The 26,035-nt window shown below is 44.5% G+C and overlaps 2 protein-coding genes across 4 annotated transcripts in view; both read left to right on the forward strand.

The window, feature by feature from the left end:
* Positions 1-6,634, forward strand: part of mrc1a (mannose receptor, C type 1a) — a 54,115-nt gene extending 47,481 nt beyond the window's left edge. The window contains exons 28-29 of the mRNA XM_088322222.1: positions 6,056-6,088; positions 6,155-6,634. Of these exons, the coding sequence (XP_088178348.1) occupies positions 6,056-6,088; positions 6,155-6,390 (269 nt within the window). The 3' untranslated portion in view covers positions 6,391-6,634. The remainder of the gene's footprint in view (positions 1-6,055; positions 6,089-6,154) is intronic.
* An 814-nt stretch (positions 6,635-7,448) lies between these two features.
* On the forward strand, positions 7,449-23,163 carry LOC148348052 (zinc transporter ZIP12-like). Of its 3 annotated transcripts, none has more exons than XM_088322349.1 (12): positions 7,449-7,836; positions 11,217-11,507; positions 13,524-13,725; positions 14,859-14,992; positions 15,056-15,227; positions 15,290-15,462; positions 19,611-19,754; positions 19,838-19,903; positions 19,982-20,054; positions 21,969-22,127; positions 22,192-22,379; positions 23,023-23,163. In XM_088322349.1, exons 1-12 carry the CDS (start codon positions 7,603-7,605, stop codon positions 23,149-23,151), a joined length of 1,965 nt encoding a protein of 654 aa, XP_088178475.1. In that variant the 5' UTR covers positions 7,449-7,602; the 3' UTR covers positions 23,152-23,163. The 3 variants fall into 3 exon arrangements, with proteins under 3 accessions (XP_088178475.1, XP_088178477.1, XP_088178476.1); XM_088322351.1 differs by having other exon boundaries at positions 7,450-7,836; positions 20,000-20,054; XM_088322350.1 differs by having other exon boundaries at positions 7,452-7,836; positions 19,997-20,054.
* The last annotated feature ends 2,872 nt before the right edge of the window (positions 23,164-26,035 follow it).

Below are 26,035 nucleotides of genomic sequence, written 5' to 3' on the forward strand. Positions count from 1 at the left end.
CACTATTTAGAAATCCGGCTCTTTTGGTTCGTCTCTCTTTCGGCTCCCAAATGGCGTCTTAGATTTTTTTTTTTTAATTTAGTAATTAGTCAGTTCATATATTTTGCAGGGGATCCCTGAAAAACGCATGAAATATAAATTAAAATGTTCACACATTTACGAAAAAAAAAAGGTTAAATACAACACAATTTTAGCCATTTAAACACTGAACCGTTTTAACGTCGAACAGCAACATGAAATCTCTGAAAGTGCAAAACAACAACATACGAAGTAAAAATATTAACTCTTCAGATTCAGATTCAGATTCAGATTCAGATCTACTTTATTGTCATTCTAGTACACGTGTATACAGAACGAAATGTCGATGCATCTGACTCCCACAGTTTCCTTGAATGTACAGATATAAATAAAGTTGTATTGTAATTGGCTACGTATAGTATTTTACCATAGTGCCGATAGTGCAAGAAGAGTAGCTAACCAGATGTGCAAAATGGGCAGTCAGGTTAACAAGTCAGGTACACAGTAACATTAACACTGTAACAATAACGCTGTAATTACCATAGTGCAGAGAGCAATGTGCAATGAGTGGCAAGCTATAAAAAACTGCCAGTAGTGCAAAAAGTCAGATTAGCAGCCATTTAGATTTAAGTTAACTATATGTTAGATTGACCATTTAAAAGTCTAATGGCCAGGGGGACTAGACTATCGCGGAGCCTGGTGGTCCTGCACCGCACACTGCAGAACCTCTTCCCAGAGGCTAGCAGAGTGAACAGTCCAGTGCTGTAAATAAAAGATGAAATGCCAAAAAATTAACTGTCTAAAAATCTTTTTTAACCAATATAGATACTGATCCTCTGAAAAACATGCAAAAAAGATCAATTAAAATAAGTAAAACAAAAAGCATTTTTAATCAAAAGATTGAATGCACTCTGCTTCGGAGCAAACAATATCATTAAAATGAGTCCAAATTAAGGAACTTTCTTGCTTTCTTTGTCTTCCGTATTCAACTCCATTATAACCCAACACCGTTCGAGCCCTTTCTGTGTTAGTAAACAAGCTACGGCTGCATTGTTGAAGCAAAATGGCCGAATTCATTTTAGCTCATAGCATCCTATTGGCACAAAAAGATCCTCGGTCATAGATAAAAACTTCTGAAAATAGCACAAAGTGTGTGCTAGCAGCAATATAGTGACTTTATTTTAATCATCAAAGTCAACAAAAATAAAATGTTCATTTGATCGGCACTAGATTTCTTCTTTTGAAGGTACTGGACTGGTCATAAACTTTCTGGACTAGTTTACAGGCTAGGGGCGTCGCTGCTGTCATGCACTTTCCGGACAAATTTTCAACATGTTACCTAGTGTTTACTATGCTTGTGTATAGTGATGCTAATTGTGATTCACCCTGGTCATCCTGGAAGGGGGATTACCACTTGTGAGGTCCTTTCTTAAGGTTTCTTTTTCCTCACGCTGAGGTTTTGAGTTGTTCCTTGCCCGCATGTTGGTTTAAGATCAGGTAATTGTGTAATGGCAATCCTGTGCAGTCCTTTGAGACATTTTTGTGATTAAGGGCTATATAAATAAATGTGACTTGACTTGACTGTAAAATTTGAAAACTTGGCCTTGAAAGTGCTTAAAATTTCCTTGAATTGGGTTTACAAACCCTGTACTCATTAAAGTAAGCCACTTGTCTGCAGGCTATGGCTGGTCACTATCCATTCTTGTTATGGTTGCCTGCTCCCTGTAAATAAAACTTGCTCAATTTTTCTGTGTAACTTGCCTTCAACAGCTTAACTTCTACTTTATTTCCACGGTTTCCCTTATTTATTCACTAAAGTCAGCCCCCTTGCTAGTGTTTTTCATTAAGTTACCTGCTCTGTGTCATTCAATGTCATTCACCTTCCACATCTAAGTGCTAAAAAGTTAGCTACTAACACAAGCTCCAACCAACTGCAGCTACTACAGTGGAACCTCGGTTCTCGACCATAATCCGTTCCAGAACCCTGTTCGAAAACCGATTTGTTCGATCACCGAAAATCGTTTTTCCCATTAAAAGTAATGTAAAATTGTTTTAATCCGTTCTAACACCCTGAATGTTTACCATGAACGTAAACATGAAGCTAAAGCAGGCTAATCGTACGTTCGCGTTAGCGTAATCTTCCGTACAAAAGATTACGCTAACACGAACATGTACAACTAAAAAAAATCAGGTTGTTTACACGTCATTTAGCACCGAAGTCTCCACAAAAAGTGGTGAGCGGTTTAAGGATAAAGAAAAGAATTATGAATGGGATTTCTTACCTTTGTGGTGCTCAGCAGAAGCCATGCTGTATGTAGAGCAAGATCGGAAACTCGCACACCTTCTTCATATTTTGCTTTTATTTCTTTCTTAAATGCAATAGTTGTACGCACTACCCTTCTTTTTTCACCTGTAGCAACTTTGCTGCTTGCACCGACCTTCTTCGGAGGCATAATTAGGGGCAAAAACACTCCGTTCACAGATTTTTAAAGCGAAAGCGAAAAGAAGTGCGCGCACACGTCATAACAGTTCTTCACAAGGCGTGGGGGCAATCTACACCCGTACGCCGCTCAGCATCGCACCCTAGCGTACCGGTGTTCGAACTCCGATTTTTTGAACGAAAAGCGAAGCAAGAATTTCTCGAATTTTTTGGTGGAGAATCGATTTGTTCGAACTGAGAGGCGTTCGAAAACCAAGGTTCCACTGTACTCTTTTTAGCTGCTCGGTGTGTTTCCAGCTCTTTGTCTGCTTAAAATGGCCATGCTGCAGCTCTATTCTAGGTTTACAGCAACAGCTAGTGGGGAATTATTAGGCTGTCACTTTTAACACAAAAAAAAATATTTGTAATTTTTCAGATTTTACTCTGCATATATGGTATCGGTCTTATTAGAAAAATGAGGCAAATAATTGATTCTTTCATGAGTTGAGGCTTTTTAAGTAATATTTTTCTGACCTTGTATAAAATACGTTGCTAGAAAATCAAGTTAAAGACATATTAGAGACATATTTTCTCCTTTTCATTTAAGTTTTTCTTACAAAATATCCATTAGAAAATAATAATTAAAAAAACATGATCCTCCATGATCTGCTACCTTACCATGGTGGAGGGGTTTGTGTGTCCCAATGATCCTAGGAGCTATGTTGTCGGGGGCTTTAAGCCCCTGGTAGGGTCACCCATGGCAAACAGGCTCTAGGCGAGTGGCCAGACAAAACGTAGATCAGATGATTATGAAGATAAAAAACGTTGGTCTACAATCTCCCTCACCCGGACGCGGGTTACCGGGGCCCCCTTCTGGAGCCAGGCCTGAAGGTGGGGTTCGCTGGCGAGCGCCTGGTGGCCAGGCCTTTGCTCACGGGGTCGGCCGGGCACAGCGTTGTGCCATTGACACTGTATAGTGGCGATGGGGCGCTCCTGACCTCGACCCGGGACGTTGTGAACCGGTGGGCGGAGTACTTCGAAGACCTTCTCAATCCCACCGACACGTCTTCCTCTGGGGAAGCAGAGCCGGAGTACTCTGGGCTGGGCTGGGCTCTCGTATCTCTGTATTTATTATTCAGCCAGTATCAACCATCAACATGATATCTACCGGAAATCATTTTGTCACGCGAAGCTATCGACGTGATTCGTCGCCTTTGATCGGCACCGGGTTTTTAGACCCAACTGCTGTGTTGGGAGTCATTAGGTGACCAAACCCCCCAATTCCAACCCTTAATGCCGTGCGCCAAGCGGGGAAGCAATAGGTACCAATTTTGTAAGTCTTAGGTATGACTCGGCCGAGGCTTGAACCAGACCCCCCAGTCTCGGAGCGGGAGTTCATTAAGGCTCTGGATGTTGTGGGCGTGTCATGGTTGACACGCCTCTAGAAAATCGTGTGGACATCGGGGACAGTGCCTCTGGACTTGCAGACTGGGGTCGTGGTTCCCCTCTTTAAGAAGGGACCGGAGAGTGTGTTCTAAATACAGGTTAATCACACTTCTCAGCCTCCCTGGTAAGGTCTATTCAAGGGTACTGGAGAGGAGGGTCCGCCAGGAGGTCGAATCACGGATTCAGGAGGAACAGTGTGGTTTTCTTCCTGGCCGTGGAACACTGGACCAGCTCTACACACTCTGCAGGGTCCTTGAGGGTGCATGGGAGTTTGCCTGTCCAGTCTACATGTGTTTTGTGGATTTGGAGAAGGCATTCGACCATGTTCCTCGGGAGGCCCTGTGGGGGGTGCTTCGGGAGTATGGGGTACCGCACAGTCTGTGCGGTCCCTGTATGCCCGGTGCCAGAGTCTGGTCCGCATTGCCGGCAGTAAGTCGGATTCTTTCCCGGTGCGGGTTGGACTCTGCCAGGGCTGCCCTTTGTCACAGATTCTGTTCATAACTTTTATGGACAGAATTTCTAGGTGCAGCGTCTGCCGTCATTCGGACCCGGTACCCGTCCGTCTTGGTGAAGAGGGAGCTGAGCAGAAAGGCAAAGCTCTCGATATACCGGTCGATCTACGTTCCTACCCTCACCTATGGTCATGAACTTTGGGTTATGACCGAAAGAACACGATCCCGGAAACAAGTGGCCGAAATGAGTTTCCTCCGCAGGGTGTCTGGGTTTTCCCTTAGAGATAAGGTGAGAAGCTCAGTCATCCGGGAGGGACTCTGTGTAGAGCCACTGCTCCTCCGCATTGAGAAGAGCCAGTTGAGGTGGCTCGGGCATCTGACAAGGATGCCTCCTGGACGCCTCCCTCGGCGACCCAGGACACACTGGAGAGACTATGTCTCTCGGCTGACTTGGGAACACCTCGGGATCCCGTCGGATGAGCTGGAAGAGGTGGCTGGGGATAGGGACGTCTGGGCTTCCCTTCTAAGGCTGCTGCCCCCGCGACCCGACCCTGGATAAGCGGAAGATAATGGATGGATGGATGAATGGATAATTTAAAAAACAACTAGATTTTTTCGGTAATGATAATTTTGATCTGTACTGAATAAATCACCCAAAAATGTTATTTTTTAAAATATGTTTATAGTCTTTTTTTCTTTCTTTTGTACTTTGTGGAATCAGCAGCTCTTTAAGCATTACAAAGATATGTTTTTGTCAAATCAATCAGCCAGATGTATGTGTTGTTTACTGGATGAGATTGTGCATGGAAGAGGTTGTAAATTAAAAAGGTTACTTTTCTACCTTAAAAACTGCCAAAGAATTCAGCAAAAAACTGTTGAAAATATAGTAAAGCAACGGTAATTTTCTCAATTGACAAAAAACCTCACTGAAAATATTATACAATAATAACCACGCATTAACATTGTATTGGTGCAATGCATTCAACAAGTAATGGTGTATTTTACAGCAAAATATTGTAAAACATTACTCAAAATAATCCATATGAAAGGAGAAGCCCTTAAATCTTGTTGTAGTTCTGTATTGTAACAAAGGCCTTTAATTTCATTTTACATTTTATGCCAATAGGGGTAGGAATTTCTGTCACGACCAGCACACAGGGTAGACCCAATCGCGTAGCGTTTTCTCACATTTTATTGAAAGGAAGGGCAGCGCCCGCGATCCGATGCTCGCTGGACGCGGGAGGCAAGTCGCTCTCGCAATCGGATTGTGATCCGAATACGGAAGTGGATCTTCTGTCGCGGGCGACAGCAGTGTCAGGAACAGAAAAACAGGTCGTTAGCCGGGACAAGAGGGCAAAAACGTGGTCGGGGTCAGAAACGGGTCGCAAGCCCGGACAAGAGAGCAGACGTGGTCGGCATAAAAAACGGGTTGTAAGTCGGGACGGGAGAGCAGACTTGGTCGGGATCAAAACGGGTCGTAGCCGGAAACGAACGGGAGCAAAAACGGGACAGACGGACTGACAACAGGGGATTGACATGACTGGGTTTAAGTAGGGAGCCAATCAGAACCCGCAGTGGTTGGCGCGACATAAGCGGGCACAGGTGATTCACATCGGTAATCATGACAATTTCAAAGGCACTTTTAAATGCTATTATATTATTATATTTCTTTATTACTACAAAAAGAGCACCACCCACTAACAACAAATCTTTCTTACAGTCATCACGGCAACAGAAGGGCCTCCAGCTGTCGGTACGTATTGAAAATTGACATCTCCCACAATATACTTAATATTTAGAAGCTCCTTTTGTCAAATAGCTCATATCAAGGAAGAGGTGTCCAAAGGCTCGGCCGGCATTACCGCGGCTGTGGTGCTGGTGGTCCTAGCTCTAGCTGCAGCCATCGCTTTCCTCCTCTTCCGGAAAAAGATTCCCGCCCCTTCTCCTTCAGGGGAGTCCACTTTCATCAACAAATTGTATTTTAATAATCCCATCCGAGCTCTGGTGGACACTAAAAGCCTCGTCGGCAACATTGAGCAGAATGAACAAGCGTAGGAAAATACAAACTCTGTATATCTATTTCAATCATCTGGATCCGTGCTTAATTAATCACCCTCGAATATGTTTTTTTTTATATAAAAAAGATGTACAAACAATTTTTTTTTAGAATCAACAGTTTTAATATTTCAGCACTTCAAGGATCAAGATAATCAGGAGATGCCTTTGGTTAAGTTAATTGGCTCAATGTTTATTCTTTTTTTTTTCAAACCACTGGCTGACATTGTAAATAGATCCAATAAAAAAGTTTTAGATTCAAAATGTGGGTTTTTTTTTCCTTGAGAATTCTCACAATTTGTCCTTTCCTATCCGGAAAATAAGCCACTAAGCCCTATTATCGGTGAATTGGTGCTAGGGCAATTCAAAGAGAGGTAAATTTTTACACCTATATGAGCGTGGATTTGCCCTGTGGGCAATTCTTTTCATTTTGACTAAATTCAGTGACGGGCAGACAGGGGAGGCAGTTAAGACTTTGCCTCACCTGTCTTTATGAATTATAAAATTTCAAATACACGAAATAGTTGGAATTATTCTGTGTTAAAGTTATTTCTCATTTAACCTTACAATTTTTGGATTTTCTTTTTAAAAAGTGCTGAATTTTCACATTCTAAATATAATTAGTATGTAACGTACTGTGTTGAGCGTTCGCAGATCAAATATTATGTTTTAGCATTCACCTCATCCCCAAACAATGAAATAAGTCATAGTATTAGCAAGCTAACTAACTGCAAGTCAAGCCAATATTTTTGCCTCGCCGACTAATTTTTTATTTTGTTTACACAATACAAAATATTGGACACATTTGATTTATTTTCACGATTGTGTCTCGCATGCTTTTCATTTTTAGAAAATATTTTGAGTTCTTTACCAAATGTTTAAAGACTATAATATGGCAGTATGTGAAAACCAGATTATAGCGTGCACTTTCAAAATTTATAGCCAATTCATGTTTTTTAGGTGTGCCTTGTTGTCGCGAAAATACTGTAACTGTTTTAGCCTCAAATGCCAAGCACATTTATTTTCCTGAGCTCTAATTGTGCTCCCCCACCGCCTTCTCCCTCTCCGACTGGCTCCACTAATCCTTTTGTTATGGACCGAGAGGCCCAACTTGGACCGCACTGTAAAGGGTGAGTCGAATCAGCGGGTGACCACGAAAGCGAAGCCCCTTCGTCCTCTGCCCTGAAATCTAAAAAGACCTCCACAAGCAACATGTGCTCCTCAGGATTCACCATTCCAGGTTTTCTTCTATTGCTCTTCTGCCTGGCGAGAAGAACCCAAACAAGGTCTGATCTACGAGACGTCCTGCAGGTTTTGGATCTACCTTTCAGTCAGGATGGAGAAGCGAAGCTTCAGAAACAACACATCGGTGTCGTGGTGTCTGCCGTACTTGTGGCTGTGGATTGTCCTGGGAGAATCGGCGCCTCGGTAGAAGTTTGTGACAGGGTAGGGTATGTTCCTACAAAATAAGGATTAAGAACGTTTTATGTTTGTCAAAAAAGGAATGCGGGGTTTAGGTCCTTGACCCTAATTGTTCATACTAATTGAGTGGCTTTCTTTTCGGGCATCCCTGCGTTTGACACTATAAGACCAAGAGAGTGGACTCAGGAATACTTCATGTCAGTACCATGGAGTCCTCCATCAGATTTCAGAATTCCTTTGTTTATTAAAAGCGTAGTTAGTTTCGGTAACCCTGTTGATTTTTTTTTTCTTCTTTTTTTCATCATTCACGTGATTTTTGCCAACTCTCAAAGAAAAATGTATATATATAATGTATAAATATCTGAACATTTTTAAATTAAAAAATATCTTTAAAGGTGTCAGAGACGAGGAACGGAGACGGGACCCACTTGCGTTTGTTTTACTCAGCTTTATTTAGAAGGAGGCACTTCTGTGGCGAGCGAAAGCAGGGTCGTGAGCGGGGAAAAAAACAGGTCGATGGCCGGGACCGAGGAGCAGAAACGTAAACGGGTTCAGAAAAGGAGTCTGCGCCAGCAAACAAACGGGAAACAGGACAGGATTGAGTCAGGAGTCAAAAAGTACTTGCCTAGCGTGGGGCTGAGGTTCGCAGACAAACTGACAATCGTTGCCAGGTAGATGGGGGTTTAAAAAACGATCAGCAGCCAATCAGCGTCCGTGGCCGTTGGCACTAACGGAGCAGACTCAGGTGCCCCGGATCAGTAATCATGACAAAAGGGACAATCTGCAATATTTAGTGCCTACTAGTGGAACAAAAAGCCTTCGTTCAGTACAAATTTTTTTTTTATTTCATATCAGGGGATGGTGTAATTGGTAGCGTGTAGCACTTTGAGACTTTTTGTGATTGAGGGCCTTACAAAAAAACCATGACTTGACTTAATTAATAGGAAAAAATACCTGAACTATTATACCAACGGGCAGCACGGCGGCGCAGTGGTTAGCACGTATGCGGCACAGTTCTGAGGTCATGAGATCGAACCTCCTGTGTGGAGTTTGCATGCTCTCCCCCCGTGCTTGCGTGGGTTTCCTCCGGGCACTCTGGTTTACTCCCACATTCCAAAAACATGCATGTCAGGTTAATTGGCCGGTCCAAATTGTCCCTAGGTGTGAGTGAGCGAGCGAATTGTCTGTCCCTGTGTGCCCTGCGACTGGCTAGCAACCAGTTCAGGGTGTCCCCTGCCCACTGACTGAAAATAGCTGGGATGGGCTCCAGCACCCTACTGAGGATAAACAGAGCAAATAATGGATGGATGGATATTATACCAACGGTAATGTGTATAAATATTCATAGTTTGAGAAATTTGTCTTTCTTTTACATGCCGGAATCTGTACGCAGTAGTCATCGCCATGTTTGTCTGGCATCTTGCTGCTATGGTTTGCCCATTTAGCCTTGGTTTTCCTTTGTATTAGACAATACAGGGCCATCTAGTTGTCAAATGTTACACAATATAAAAGAGACAAATGTTTAAAAATTATTATGAATTGATGTAAAAAATATCTCGAAACTAAAAAAAAGAATCGTCCTTAATTAATTCAGTGGCAAATGGAAATACAGGATGGTAGTCTTCCTGCTGAGCATTTCTGCCTGACGCGCCTCCTCTGGCGCCTTTGGAATGCTTGTGTGCCCTGAACACTCGGGCCTGACTGGGTCATCAGCTGGGGACCACCGGTCATTGAAGTTTCGCTCCTTTAACCCCAGGACATCTCCCGGTAGCGGAGCGATGGCTGGGAAATCTCCCTGCCAACCCCACTGATGCCCTAGGTGTTACTTGAAGGCCCCCAGTTCCTGTCATTCCTCCGCAGCCATAGCCAGAAGCTGCCCTTTTCCGCCTCTTCTGACAGCTCTTTAGTTGCTCTCCGGTTGCCCGCTCCTGTGCATCCAAGGTCTCTGAGCAAGCGGGAGGTTGAGGAGCCCATAAAACCCCTTCACCCCACCTCCACTGGGCATACTGTTGTTTTCCAGCCCGCCTCCCTGCACTCGGCTGCCAGGTCTTCATACTTTGCCCATTTCCTCTCGTATGCTGCCTCTATTCCCTCCTCCCAAGGGACAGTGAGCTCAACCAGGAGGACCGCTTTGCTGGCTACAGACCACAGGACAATGTCTGGCCGCAATAATGTTTCTGCGATCTCCCTGGAGAACTGCAACTGCCTTTTGAGGTCAACTTTCATTCTCCATTCGCTGGCGGGCGAGAGGAGCCTTCCAGAGTGTAGCGGGCGAGGGGCATCGGTGTTTTTGCGAACGTTGTCGCCAGCCCTTGCAAACTGGACGAGGTGATTTGATGGAGGAGCTGGCTGACTGTTTGCCTTCTGTCTGCAACCTTCGACTACCTCTGCCAGCTTCTTTAGGACGGCATTGTGCCGCCACCTGTAGCGACCTTGGGAAAGTGCCATCTTGCAGCTTGAGAGGATATGCTTAAGGCTCGCATTGATGGTACTACAGAGGGGGCAGATCGCATCAGTGCCGAACCACAGATGTATATTTTTGGGGCAGGGTAGTGTGTTGTACGTTGCCCGGATCAGGAAGCTGAGCCTGGCTTGAGGGATCTTACACAGGTCGCGCCATGACAAAGGCCTGTCCATGACCCCTTTCCAAGTTGTCCAGATGCCCTGTCTGCAAAAATTTATTTTGAGATGATTCACATTTTTCTGATGACGTGACAAATTTCCCCTTTTAAAGCCTTATTGTGTACATATGACCACTAGGTGGCACTGATTGTCAGTGATACACGTCGTAGCCCGGCGGCAGGATTCTGGATAAACATGTTAACGTCCTAAAAGGGGGTATCTTTTTTTAAAATGATAGTTCATGTATTTTTGTCTAACATTCAAATATTTTAAATTTTTAGCTTTTTGTACAACTAGGAGGCCCTAAATATTATACACTGTCTCTTTAAGTACAATTTAGGTATAACGTGCAGTAAAATATCTCAAAATGAAAATCAAAACAACCTTCAGGGTGATTTGTTTTCCAAATTCTCAGATCTTTTTACCTCAATTTCAGGTCTGCAGGGACCCTTGGTATTTTCAAGAGTAGGCTCAAACCCCACTTTTTAATTAGGCTTTTAATTGATCACTTTTATTTAGTTTGATTCATTTAGCTTGTGACGTTTTACTGTAACGTACTTTATGATCCAAATCACATTTTTACTGTTTTTTTTGTCTTTATTCTGTTTTAACAATTGTTTGTGTATTAGGTGTTTTGGGTTGTTGGGTGGGAATGAAGAAGATTTTATTGTACACTGAATGTTTTTATACAGCACTTCGGGTGGCAATTTATTGTCTGAAAAGTACTTTGATTTGGTTTGAAAAGTGCTGTCGAAATAAATTGAATGTATTTTTCCCCCAAGTGCTTGCCACCAGAAATTGTGCAATCTGTCCTGGGAGATGCCCGGAAGCCGTACCTTACCGAGCCCGACTTCCAGCGCCTTTCCATCCTACTCTTGTACCACATTTTAAAGCTGCCACACGTGTGCCAGTCACCTTCCTCCCCGCCCCTCAGCTTCGACTTTTACATCCGATCGTTCACGGATCACCTCGCGAGTGACGATACTGACGTCCTTTCTTTGGAGGAACTTAAGAACATTTTGCAGATCATCAACCAAGGCAACTCATCTGGTCTAGAAAGTTCCAAACTACAGGTACGGAACTAATCCCTGTCCTAAATGAAAATAAACTAAAGCTCCTCTGGCCCACCAAGGGTTTGAACTCCATACCTGTCAACCTGTACGTTTTTGCCGTACAAAGTACGTTTATTATGCATTTTACTCCGTACAAGAAAATCTGTACGGAAATCACAAATTTGTCAATTATGGATACCATCCAATATACACTGACTATGACGAAACGGCAAATCAGTCAAGTCAAACGAGTTCGCCGCGGTAGCCTCTACCTCTGTATGGTTTTTTTTTTTCATTGCAAACGAAGCGAGCGGTTTAATGGTACTGTGCGCATGCATCTGCTGCCTTGGATTTTATGTCGTAGTTATGTCGTGAAAGGAAGTCCGTCTCTTTTTAGAGAACCATCTTTTTCGGCTCAACTCATTAAAGAAACGTCTCACTTGCTTTGATGCATTATATTAAGAATCATTATTCTTGTATAAAGAAGGTAAGAAAAAAAAGAAGTATAAAAGGAGAAAATGAAAAAAGACAGGTTTGTGGTTGTCCCTTTAATCAGTATATTACCAACAATAATTTAATGCAGAAAATTAATTAATAATTTGAATAAGAAAATGTATAATTCTACTTAATTTTATTTGCATGTATTTTTTCCTTCTACAGTGAACGTCCAAGCTACTTAATTTTTGAACTTTTTTTTATAATAAACCTCATTCATGTCGAGCAACTCAGTATCTCACAACAAAATGTTAATTAACAATATATATCTGGGGTGGCGAACAAGTTTGACACAAAGAACCAAAATTCTTAACTCTGAGCGTCAAAGAGCCACACCACGCACTGACTTGCCATGACAGACACACACAAACACACACAATTAAAAACATAATTTCCCATAACACACTTCTCTCCTTTTAACAAGTATTGTTCTTGTGTTGATTTCAAGGAAAGTGTCCACCCTCAATACACACAAAAAAAACTAAACATGAAACAAGGCAAAGAGCCGCAGTATATAGAAAATATGATGAGGCAAAGAGACGCATGCAGCTCGAGAGCCACGTGTTCGCCACCCCTGATATATATGATATAACGAAACACATCTACAATATAACATGTTAAACTACATAAATAAACACGTTTGAAAAAAAATATGGTGTAAGATTATTTTGTATTTTGTAAGGGAAAATCCAACATTTTGTAAGGGCATGGAGCCGTGGAGGTTTACAGGTATGGAATTCTCCCCGCAAGACAACACTGAGAGAAGCGCAAGAGAAAACAATTAGCTGCAGTTTGTAATATATCCTCTTGATGTCACCAAAGCCTGGTACCAATCACAAAACGATCCATCATTTGTTTTCTTTCTTTCTAACTCTTTTTTTCTCTCTTTCTCCATCTCATTCTCTCTCTCTCTTTCTTCTCTTTATCTACCTCTTTCACTCTCTCTCTTTTTCTTTCTATCTGTCTCTCTCTCTTGTGATTTCTTCTCTTTTTATCTTCTCTGTTTTTCCTTCTTTCTCTGTTACTCTTTCTCTTTCTTTTTTTAATTTTTCTCTCTTTTAATCTTTTCTCTCTGTTTCTTTCTCCATTTCTCCGTCTCACTCTCTTTCCCTTTCTTTATCTCTCTCACTCTCTCTTCTTTCCTTTTCTTTATTTCTCACTCTCTTTTTCTTATCATTGTATCCCTCTTTCTCGTCTCTTCTTGTTTCCCCTTCTCTCTCTCTCTCTCTCTCTTTAAATCTATTTTCTTTCTGTCTGTCGGTCTGTCTTTCTCTATCTCCCTTTATATCCTTCTTTCTCTCTCTCTGGTGCTCTTTCTTACTCTCTTTACTTTTCTCTTTCTCTCTCTCTGGTACTCTTTTTTTCTTACTCTCTTTACTTTCCTCTTTTTTCTTATCTTTCTCTCTCTGTATCTCTCTCTCTGTCTCTTTCCCTCACTCTCTTTATTTCTTATTTCTATTTAATCTACATGTCCGGCCCTATGAGAGTCAATTTCTACCATGCAGCCCTCGAGCTGAAATGAGTTTAACATCCCTGTTCTAGTGTATCGACGCAAAGTATTTGCTGAAAGAAGCCGATGCAGAAAATAGTGCCGTCATGTTGTCCGTGCCCAAAATGTCCGCTGCAGTCATCAGTCACCTCCTCCAAGGTCCCTGTTTCGCACGGAGGAATCTCCCTCCGCCAGTTTTCTTCACAAACTACATTTTCCACTCTCTCAATCGCACCAGTGAACTTCAGGTTTTAGGTCAGACTCTTTTTTTCTCTTCATTTGTAGACCCTTAGGATATGACATTAATCGGTTATTAGGTGGAGATTGCATTGTGAACCTGTGTTAATGTGAAGCTATCGCTTCCTGAACTAGTATCTTAGATAAAAAAAAATATTTGAATAACAAATAGTAATAGTACACAGTCCCTCCGTTTAATATACATGTAAGTTGTAAAAAAGCATTATATACAAATATGAGAGGAAAATTTATTTTTTATAACCCATGGTGTGACTTGAATTTAGCTGGTCGAGTGGAGTAGCGGGTGGATGCAGAGAGGGGGAGCTGAATGTGACAGATTTTAAAACTTCCTCTCATGAGGATTATCATGCTAACAGAAGATTTCCTTGCTCTAATTGCCTCCTTATTTATCACATAGTCACGATCATCGAATGGTTATGGCCTCGCAACTTAGGTCATTTGTGTATCTTCTTCATATTTCTTGATAAGTGCAAGCTTTTTTCCATAGTTATCATGCTTTTTCTCTTCTTTTAGGATAACTCATTAAGAGTCCTATTTCAGAGAGGATAAAGACAATTATCAGATTTCATTGATTTTCTTTATTCTTTTTATGTTTTTGGTGCTTTTCGGATAATGTTATCACAAAGAAACTGCACATTGAACCTGCTGTTACTGCAAGTTTCCAGCAGATGGTACTAAGTTACCTTATTCAACCTATTCTGCCTTCATCACTTTTTTATGTAAGAGCAAGCTTCGTTTCCATGGTTATCATGTTTTTGCTTCTCCTTTTATCATCACTGCTATAGCGAATAAATAGAGATGGAAAATACACTATTGTATTTCAGACCCACAAAGTCTTTACGAAACATAACATTCTAAGCTATATAGCGAAAGACATTGTGGGATGTAGTTCAGCCAATGGATTATTAGCATTTTTATGACCGTAGTATAACTTTGACCATTAGCAGACAGGTATCTTAGATACTCTAATGACACATACGTTTTTGTACATGTAAAATAATTTCTTGTTAATGTTGTATAGTGGAGAAAGTTTGGTTGAGAAAAAGTGCTATTCCACACCGTAAAGTGAAAATGTCATACGGTGAGTCCGCTGTATCGGGGTCTGTTGTTATAAACATCTTTTTTTGAAGATCTGGAGGTGCTGCTTCGACAACTCGGCGTCGGCGGAGAAGGAAAGAAAGCTCACGATCACCACAGGGACAAGCGGAGTGAGTTGGAGCATTCTCTGGAGAACTGCAACCACAAAGTTGGAAACTGGGCACAGGTAATCGCTTCCCATTAATCGAAAAAAATCAGAGAGCTCATCAGGTGGACTCCGATCCAACAGGTGTGTTTCTCAGCGAAACAGCTGGTGTCCATTTTTAATCTGGACCCGCGACGACCCATTTCCAAGGAACACTTTGGACAGATGTGCCCGGCCATCGTTCAGCAAATGCTAGGCGATGCATGCGAGTCTGACGAGAATGCAAGAGAAGCTCATCAGCCCACTGATTTTGAGAGTGAGACCTCCTTTTTTCACTCTCTTAAGGATGAGGCATTATAGAATAAACAATCTTTGCAGAGTACGGATACAGCACGGCAGCAGTGGTGCTCATCACTCTTGGTTCCATGCTCGGCATCTTCTTGATTTTCTTCAATTCTTGCAAGGAAACCTACACTCTCATTTTGCAGCTTTTTGTGGGTCTGGCTGTCGGGACCCTCTCCGGTGATGCCCTCCTTCACCTCATACCGCAGGTGAGACCCCAACAGTCATGAAACCAATATACAATGTTATGGATTGCCTTTTTTAATTTAACCAGTTATATTAATTTAGAAATAAAAATAAATAAAACATATCTCGCTGATTTTATATATATATATATATATATATATATATATATATATATATATATATATATATATATATATATATATCATCCCATTAGCTGTACCACTTATCCTTATTAGGGTTGCAGGGGGGCTGAGGACGGTGGGCAGGGGACACCCTGAACTGGTTGCCAGCCAATCGCAGGGCACACGCGGAAAGACAACTCACTCGCTCATTTACATCCAGGGACAATTTGCACCGGCCAATTCACCTGAAAAGCATGTCTTTGGAATGTGGGAGGAAACCGGAGTGCCCGGAGGAAACCCACGCAAGCACGGGGAGAACATAAAAACTCTGCACAGTAAGGCCGGTAGCTGGATTTGAACCCACGCAAGAGGTTCCGACCTCAGAACTGCGCCGCCATGCTGCCCTATATATATATATATATATATATTATATTTACATTTTCCTCCTCCTTGATCTGCTACCTTATCGTGGTGGAGGAGTTTGTGCGTCCCAAAGATCCTTGGAGCTATGCTGTTGGGGGCTTTAAGCCCCTGGTAGGGTCACCCATGGCAAACAGGTCCTAGGTGAGTGGCCAGACAAAATGCAGATCAGAAGACCCCTTATGATGAGACAAAACGTTGGTCCTCAATTTCCCTCGCCCGGACGCGGGTTACCGGGGCCCCCTTCTGGAGCCAGGCCTGGAGGTGGGGTCCGCTGGCGAGCGCCTGGCGGCCGGACCCTTACCCACGGTGGCCGGCCAGGCACAGCCCGAAGGGACGACATGGGACCCTCTTCCCATGGGCTCACCACCTGTAGGAGGGGCCAAAGGGGTCGGGTGCGCAGAGAGCTGGGTGGCGGCCAAGGGAGGGGTCCTTGGCGCGACGATCCCCGGCTACAGAAACTGGCTTTTGGGACATGGAACGTTACCTCTCTGGCAGGGAAGGAGCCTTAGTTGCTACGTGAGGTTGAGAAATTCCGACTAGATATAGTCGGACTCACCTCCACGCACGGCTTGGGCTCTGGTACCAGTCCTTACGAGAGGGGTTGAACTCTCTTCCACTCTGGAGTTGCCCGTGGTGAGAGGCGCAGAGCCGGTGTGGGCATATTAGTTGCTCCACGGCTCGGCGCCTGTACGTTGGGGTTCACCCCAGTAGACGCCTCCCTCCGCCTCCAGGTGGGGGACGGGTCCTGACTGTTGTTTGTGCTTATGCACCAAATAGCAGTTCAGAGTACCCACCCTTCTTCGAGTCCTTAGAGGGTGTGCTTGAGAGCGCGCACCCTGGGGACTCCCTCGTACTGCTGGGAGACTTTAACGCTCACGTGGGCAATGACAGTGAGACCTGGAGGGGCGTGATTGGGAAGAACGGCCCCACTGACCTGAACCCGAGTGGTGTTTCGTTATTGGACTTCTGTGCCCGTCATGGTTTGTCCATAATGAACACCATGTTCAGACATAAGGGTGTCCATATTTGCACTTGGCACCAGGACACCCTAGGCCGTAGTTCGATAATCGACTTTGTCATTGTTTCGTCGGACCTGCGGCCGCATGTTCTGGACACTCGGGTGAAGAGAGGGGCGGAGCTGTCAACTGATCACCACCGGGTGGTGAGTTGGCTTCGATGGTGGGGGAAGATGCCGGCCCGACCCGGCAGACCCAAGCGTAGTGTGATGGTCTGTTGGGAACAGCTGGCAGAATCTCCTGTCAGAAGAAGTTTCAATTCACACCTCCGGCAGAACTTTCCCCATGTCCTGAGGGAGGCGGGGGACATTGAGTCCGAGTGGACCATGTTCCGCGCCTCCATTGTCGAAGCGGCTGATCGGAGCTGTGGCCGTAAGGCAGTTGGTGCCTGCCGCGGCGGCAACCCTCAGACCCGTTGGTGGTCACCGGCGGTGAGGGATGCCGTCAAGCTGAAGAAGGAGTCTTATCGGGCCTTCCTAGTCTGTGGGACTCTGGAAGCAGCTGGCAGGTATCGGCTGGCCAAGCGGAATGCGGCTTCAGCGGTTGTCGAGGCAAAAAGTCGGGCATGGGAGGAGTTTGGCGAGGCCATGGAAGTCGACTTCCGAACGGCTTCGAGGAAATTCTGGTCCACCATCCGGCGTCTTAGGGGGTGGGGGGAAGCGGTGTGCCATCGACACTGTGCATAGTGCCGATGGGGCGCTGCTGACCTTGACCCGGGACGTTGTGAATCGGTGGGCGGAGTACTTCTAAGACCTCCTCAATCCCACCGACACATCTTCCTCTGGGGAAGCAGAGCCTGAGGACTCTGGGTTGGGCTCTCGTATCACTGGGGTTGAAGTCACCGAGGTGGTCAAAAAACTCCTCGGTGGCAGGGCCCCGGGGATCGATGAGATCCACCCAGAGTTCATTAGGGCTCTGGATGTTGTGGGCGTGTCATGGTTGACACGCCTATGCAACATCGCGCGGACATCGGGGACAGTGCCTCTGGACTGGCAGACTGGGGCGGTGGTTCCCGTCTTTAAGAAGGGAGACCGGAGAATGTGTTCCAACTACAGGGGAATCACACTTCTCAGCCTCCCTGGTAAGGTCTATTCAGGGGTACTGGAGAGGAGGGTCCGCCAGGAAGTCGAATCTCGGATTCAGGAGGAAAATTGTGGTTTTCGTCCTGGCCGTGGAACACTGGACCAGCTCTATACACTCTGCAGGGTCTTTGAGGGTGCATGGGAGTTTGCCTGTCCGGTCTACATGTGTTTTGTGGACTTGGAGAAGGCATTCGACCGTGTTCCTTGGGAGGCCCTGTGAGGGGTGTTTCGGGAGTATGGGGGGCAGTCTTATCCGGGCTGTGCGGTCCCTGTATGCCCGGTGCCAGAGTCTGGTCCGCATTGCCGGCAGTAAGTCGGATTCGTTCCCGGTGAGGGTTGGGCTCCGCCAGGGCTGCCCTTTGTCACCGATTCTGTTCATAACTTTTATGGACAGAATTTCTAGGCGCAGCCTTGGTGGGGATGGATTCCGGTTTGGGGGCCTCAGCATTGCGTCACTGCTTTTTGCAGATGACGTGGTGCTGTTGGCTTCCTCAGGCCGTGATCTTCAGCTCTCGCTGGAGCGATTCGCAGCCGAGTGTGAAGCGGCCGGGATGAGGATCAGCACCTCCAAATCCGAGGCTGTGGTACTCAGTCGGAAAAGGGTGGTATGCACCCTCCGGGTCGGGGAGGAGGTCTTGCGCCAAGTGGAGGAGTTCAAGTATCTTGGGGTCTTGTTCACCAGTGAGGGTAGGATAGAACGGGAGATCAACAGACGGGTTGTACCGGTCCGTCGCGGTAAAGAGGTCGATCTACGTTCCTACTCTCACCTATGGTCATGACCGAAAGAACACGATCCCGGATACAAGTGGCCGAAATGAGTTTCCTCCGCAGGGCGGCTGGGTTCTCCCTTAGAGATAAGGTGAGAAGCTCAGTCATCCGGGATGGACTCGGTGTAGAGCCACTGCTCCTCCGCGTTGAGAGGAGCCAGTTGAGGTGGCTCGGGCATCTAATAAGGATGCCCCCAGGACGCCTCCTGCCCTGTTCCGGGCATGTCCCACTGACAGGAGGCCCCAGGGGCGACTCAGGACACGTTGGAGAGACTATGTCTCTCGGCTGGCTTGGGAACGCCTCGGGGTCCCGTCGGATGAGCTGGAGGAGGTGGCTGGGGATAGGGACGTCTGGGCTTCCTTTTTAACGCTGCTGCCCTCGCGACCCGACCTCGGATAAGCGGAAGACAATATATATATATATATATATATATATATATATTTTTTTTTTTTTTTTTTAAATTTTCAAGCATTTTTGAAGGGGCGTCGCTACTTCGCGGATTTTCAGTTTTCGCGGTGGTTTTGGTCCCCATTAACCGTGATAACTATTCATTCTTTGGTTCATCATTTTTTGATTTATTTATTCGTTTACCCCAAAATACGATTCATTTACCTAACGGGACTTTTCACGCTGCGCTTAACAAATCAAATGTCCCACTTAAGACCCAAGGCCCCTTTACCACTGCCCCCAATGATGTTCTCTTTAGAAAAAATTTCAAAGTCGAAGTTTTATTTCATTTATTTTTTTGTTGTCTTTGCAGATACTCGGCCTACACGGACATGACAATGAACACCTCACGGAGCACAGGGACTACTTGTGGAAAATCATTGGCGTGGTGGCGGGAATCTACGGCTTCTTCCTCATGGAGAGAATCTTTTGCTTTCTGGTTCCTCTGCATGGACATGTTAGTTCTTGAGAAGAAGGCTTGGCTTTCTTAAAGCGGCTTTGCTTTCTTAAAGCAGTGCTTTGCTCTTTGTTGCCCTTCAGAGCCACTCTCGAGGTGACTGCGGGGGTCCGTCCCAAAGGGGCAAGTCCATCTCTACTATACAGCTGGTAAGTCTCATTGCGGATGTTTTAGGATGAGTTTTTGAAGGCTGTTTGAAGATTAGTAAAGGAGTAATCAATACTTAGAGTGTTATTTTCCAGCAGGGACCAATACATGAGGAAGCAGACACTTCACCAGAGCAGAGGCCTTCAACGCAAAGTAAGCAAAATTCGTTTCATCTACTGTAGGTCAGGGGTGTGCAAACCTTTTGAGTTATGGGCCACATTGGGTTCAAAATATCGTCCGAGGGGTTGCAGGAAAGAAATATTGATTGGAATTTTGTATCTGCGGATACAGTACATTCTTCAATCTGATGCATAGGGTAAAAGGATAATCTAGGCCAATTGTTCTCATGCATTTTTTGAATAAGAATTAATTATTGTACTTGAAATATAAAAATAAAGCACATAATGTCCAATTACCCCGCGACCCTAATGAGGATAAGCGGTACGGCTTATAAGATGAGATGAGATAATGTCCAATTATGTGTGAATTTATTTCATTTTGTCCATACTTACAAGGTATGTACACACATACTGCTGAGGGTGCAGAAAGTGTGCATTCATAAGATTCTCTGTTTGTTTACATGGGTTGATTTGTGAGTCTTGATGTTTTGTTCTGCAACTAACCAAAAGTATGCCAGTGGAATTACCTTGCTTGTACACACCAGTGCTCTCTTTCATGTGGGAGAGCTAACCTATTTTCCAAAAAAACAGCCTGGGGAGGATTGGCAACGCCTGGCTGTACTTGCCCAAGACACTCCAAAGAAAGTGGTTCCCCAACAACTTCAGCGGTTATGGGATCTGTGATACACGTACATGTTATATTTAGTCTTATATACTGACGCTCCTCTACTTGCGAACATTTGACTTACGCAAATCAGTAGATTCGATCATTTTTTAGGACATTGCTGTAAGTTACATTTTGTATTGTGTGCACCTTTTTCCGAGTAGAGGACAGTACTGTAGTGCTTCTTTCTGCCGGGTGGTGCTGTGAAAGGTCACCCAGCATCCACACCGAAGAAGAAATCCGGCTTCTACTTCCTGGTTCGTGTCTAATCATAACAACGTGTATTGTAAGAACTTTGACGTTTATATTGTTTAATATGTCGTGCATCCATTCAATATGGTTGGTGTAAAGTGTAAGGAAGAGGCGAGCCGTTTCTGTTGAACCGAAAGTGGAATAAGAAAGTTTGATGCATTTGAGAAAATGGTTGGAAGGCTTTTTTTTGGCCACTTTTTACCACAGAGGAGGACCTCTTGACGCGCAACTCCCAAAAGTAAGTAAAACCTCACTGTATTTATCTTTATAGAGCATATTATTTTATTGAATGTTTATTTTTTAGTACAAACAATACAGGTTACTTAAACAAGCCTTAAACATACTTATATAAACCATAAGCATACAGAATATAGCACTGAAGCAACTTATGAACAAATTCAACTTGCGAACCATGGTTCGGAACCTAACTCGTTCGTAGGTCGGGTAGCGTCCGCATGTCTATAAATTGAACATTTTCATCAAATCAGTTTTGAAAGACACATTTCTCTTGGGCCTGGTGGCTCTTTTTCGCTGTTCTGTCCACCAAAAAGTGAAATATACTCGTGTGGCCATGATCCATTATCCCTGATTGCACATTGCTTGGCGGCTCTTTTTTGCCATAATTTCATAATTTCCCCCTATGATGAACTGCACTTAAAACGAAATGCGATGTTTTGCCCACAATCTGTTATCCCCAGTTGACTAAGGCTGAGAGCAGTGGCTGAGATAGCACATTTGTGTCAAGGGTGGCAAATCTTTTTTTTCGCTGTTATTTACGCCTAAAATGAACACAAACCGGACAGCCACGATCAATTATCTCTGGACGGCTATTGCTACAAGCAGGGGCTGGCAGAGGGTCTGTTTAAAAATGAGGGACTATTTTGTGTTTTTTTTCCCCATTAACCGCAATAAACGACAAAACCTTCGATTGGCAGGCCGGATTGAAAAGCCTTATGCCCCGTGAGTTTGCCCACCTCTGAGCTAGTTGATTCCGTTCAGGTCCTCATCTTATCTTTTCTTATCTTTTTCCAGGTAGTGGTGTTCCCATCCTCGCCCTGATGGTCATTGTGGGTGACAGTCTACACAATTTTGCTGATGGCTTGGTATTGGGTGCCGCATTCTCTTCTTCGCCCGAGACCGGCATGGCCACCACCGTGGCCATTTTGTGCCACGAGATCCCACATGAGATGGGTGAGGGCTTGCACCACAATCTCCAGACAAGACTTTGGTGTATAGCATTTTTTTCCTCTTGAAGGAGATTTCGCTATGTTGTTGAGCTCCGGACTACCCGTGAAGAAAGCGGTGATCATGAATTTTATCAGCGCCCTGACTGCTTTCGTGGGACTCTACATCGGACTCTTCGTCTCGGCTCAAGCACAAGTCCAGCAGTGGATCTTTGCGGTCACCGCAGGGATTTTTCTCTATCTTTCACTGGTGGAGATGGTGAGATACATAACCAAAGGCTGCTTTTTTAGAGCTAGACATTGGCTACAGTTAGCAATAAGCTAATATACAGTAGACTGCCCCAGGATACAGCGTTACCGCCTTACAACGTTTTCCCTTTATGTGGTGTAATAAGATGTTGTTCTGCCCTTCTTTACGAAATCTCCAATACACCCTATCAACAACAGATAATTCTGCTTGTCCAAAAACTTGCTATTGCTATCAATCAAAGTCATATAGAATTTTGGTCTACTATTGGTGAAAATGCCGATTTGCTTTTGGCAAACAATGCTTATCCTTGACCCTGCTGGTTCTGGCTCTGAAACTCTGCAGTCTTTGCATGCGCGTCAAACCAAAGGTGAATAAAATATAAAATGTCATTGATTTATATTGTTATTTAATATTACACATGTATATTACTTTTAAGTAGTACTTACTATGCACTTCTTTGTTATTTTAATGTTTTATCTGGGGTATCTGATGTCCGGAGCTAGTTACCATAGGTTTCTATCATCCCCTATATGGCAATGTCACTTTGGAATTCTTAACTCAGAACAGATCAATATTGTATCTTGGGTCTACTGTATTCTACAGAAAAGCAGCAACCTAATTTTTTATGTCCCTGTTTTCTGTTGTCCGGCAGCTTCCCGAAATGAGTCACTTGAAAAGCGGGCGACCATTAGTGGCGTTCCTCCTGCAGAACGTCGGCCTCTTGTCGGGTTGGGCCTGTCTCCTTCTGCTTGCACTTTTTGAACACAAGCTCAAATTCTAACATGAAAATAAAGCTGAATATCTTATGAAAGTGTCTCCTTTTTTAGGATTACAGTAAGTCTCAGTAAGTAAGGGTTGTGCCTAATGAATGCAGGGTTTGTACAGGTGCTTGAAAACCTTAAAAAATGTTAAATTTTATTGTTGTGTTTTCAAGGATTGAAAAATCCTTGAATTTTAGGTGAAGTGCTTGAAAATGATTGAAATTCTTGCCATGTTTCACAACAAGTCTGCTCAAAAATGATGTTAGTTATTCCCTCTTGATTAACGGCAGCTGGCATTAGTCTGTACGGCATTTTACTATGAAGCGTCATCGGCCCTTACGGATCATGCCTAAGAGGACAGGTGCAGGTGACACCTAAAAGGGCACTATGAAATGTGTATTAGTGCCAGGATTACGTATCAATTATAAAAAAGTGTTCAAGTGTTCAAGTGTAATGGGAAAAACTTAAAAATGCAAGCTACTTTGGCTGTAATTTTATAAAACACTCATGGTGAGAAAATATTTACACACATATTCAGATATACTAATATATTTGCAAAGCATTCCATTCATCTATCCATTATCTGCACCACTTATCCTCAGTAGGGTTGCAGGGGTGTTGGAGCCCATCCCAGCAATCTTCGGGCAGTTGGCAGGGGACATTCTGAACCGGTTTCCAGCCAGTCGCAGGGCACACAAACACAGACAACTCACTCATTCAAGCCTAGGGACAATTTGGAGCGGCCAATTAACCTTACATACATGATGATGGAATAGGAAGGAACCGGAGTGCCCGGGGGAAACCCACACAAACACGGGGAGAACATGCAAACTCCACACAGGAAGGCCAGTCGCTGAATTTGATCCCATGACCTCAGAAGGTACCGCGCACGCCCTAACCACTTAGCTGCCATGCCGCCCGAAGCATTAAATATAAAAAAATATCATGTCTTGATAATCGCACACGCAAGATTAAAAATTGCATATATAAATTGCAGATATAGTTGTGGAACTGCAAAATACATGATTCACACCGGATTTCTTTTTTTAATGCTAGTGGAGTAACTGAAGAATTGGCTTTAAAAGTCCTTTAAAAAGTGTTTGAATTTTGGCTATAAAAAGGTGTACGAGTGAATGAAAGTGATTACATTTCTAATTAATTAATGAGTTGTAAATTGTGCTTGGATGCCAACCAATTATGTAACGCCCGCCCCACCAAATCAATATATTAAATACGATTGTTTGGTGGGTATTGTAACGTTCTTTGAAAAATGACCTTTTCTTGAAAATAAGGGAATTAGTGACTTTTTATATTTGTAGCCATAGAGTTACTGCACTTCACAATTTTTACCACTTAATGACAGTCAAGTATCATTTTATCATCGTGATAATAAGTTCGCACAAGCTTTAATATTTAATTTCTGTTTTATTTTTTTCCCCTTCATTGCTGTGTAAAAAAACCCATTAAATATTCCTATACTTTTAATTGACCATCTTTGACCAACAAACTGTAGTTACTAATATGCAAAAAATAAATATGAATGTTTTTTTTTAATACATCCAAGAAACTCACTGGGTGAAAACTGTAAAAATAAAAACAAAGAATACATTGATTTTTAGGTTAAAGGGAAGTGCAGAGAGCTGGGTAGCGGCCAAGGAAGGGGTCCTTGGCGCGACGATCCCCGGCTACAGAAACTGGCTTTAGGGACATGGAATGTTACCTCTCTGGAAGGGAAGGAGCCCGAGTTGGTGTGTGAAGTTGAGAAGTTCCGACTAGATATAGTCGGACTCACCTCCACACACGGCTTGGGCTCTGGTGCCAGTCCTCTCGAGAGGGGTTGGACTCTCTTCCACTCTGGAGTTGCCCGTGGTGAGAGGCGCAGAGCCGGTGTGGGCATATTAGTTGCTCCACGGCTCAGCGCCTGTATGTTGGGGTTCACCCCAGTAGAGGAGAGGGTAGCCTCCCTCCGCCTTCGGGTGGGGGACAGGTCCTGACTGTTGTTTGTGCTTATGCACCAAATAGCAGTTCAGAGTACCCACCCTTCTTCGAGTCCTTAGAGGGTGTGCTTGAGAGCGCGCCCCCAGGGGACTCCCTCGTACTGCTGGGAGACTTCAACGCTCACGTGAGAATTAACAGTGAGACCTGGAGGGGCGTGATTGGGAAGAACGGCCCCCCTGACCTGAACCCAAACGGTGTTTCGTTATTGAACTTCTGTGCCCGTCTTGGCACCAGGAAACCCTAGGCCGTAGTTCCATGATAGACTTTGTTGTCGTTTCGTCGGACTTGCGGCCCCATGTTCTGGACACTCGGGTGAAAAGAGGGGCGGAACTGTCAACTGATCACCACCTGGTGGTGAGTTGGATCCGATGGTGGGGGAAGATGCCGGTCCGACCCAGCAGACCCAAGCGTGTTGTGAGGGTCTGTTGGGAACGGCTAACAGAATCTCCTGACAGAAGAAGTTTCAATTCACACCTCCGGCAGAACTTTGCCCATGTCCCGAGTGTGGCGGGGGACATTGAGTCTGAATGGAGGATGTTCTGCACCTCCATTGTCGAAGAGGCTGATCGGAGCTGTGGCCGTATGGTAGTCGTGCCTGCGGCGGCGGCAACCTTCAGACCCGTTGGTGGTCACCGGCTGTGAGGGATGCCGTCAAGCTGAAGAAAGAGTCTTATCGGGCCTTCCTGGCCTGTGGGACTCTGGAAGCAGCTGGCAGGTATAGGCTGGCCAAGCAGAATGCGGCTTCGGCGGTTCCGAGGCAAAAACTCGGGCATGGGAGGAGTTTGGCGAGGCCATGGAAGCCGACTTCCGAACGGCTTCGAGGAAATTCTGGTCCACCATCCGGCGTCATTGGGTCGGGGAGCGGCATGCCATCGACACTGTGTATGGTGCCGGTAGGGCGCTGCT

The sequence above is a fragment of the Urocampus carinirostris genome, chromosome 18 (assembly GCF_059441175.1).
Source record: "Urocampus carinirostris isolate Australia breed hairy pipefish chromosome 18, RoL_Ucar_1.0, whole genome shotgun sequence".
In the NCBI taxonomy this organism is placed as follows: Eukaryota; Metazoa; Chordata; class Actinopteri; order Syngnathiformes; family Syngnathidae; genus Urocampus; species Urocampus carinirostris.

What these genes read in the sequence shown, in the direction of transcription:
- LOC148348052 (XM_088322349.1), top strand. Translation starts at nt 7,603, where the DNA reads ATGTGCTCCTCAGGATTCACCATTCCAGGTTTTCTTCTATTGCTCTTC. An exon ending in GCAGAGGCCTTCAACGCAAA is followed by an intron (nt 20,055 to 21,968) that starts GTAAGCAAAATT and finishes ATCTTTTTCCAG; the next exon opens with GTAGTGGTGTTCCCATCCTC. An exon ending in ATCTTTCACTGGTGGAGATG is followed by an intron (nt 22,380 to 23,022) that starts GTGAGATACATA and finishes GTTGTCCGGCAG; the next exon opens with CTTCCCGAAATGAGTCACTT.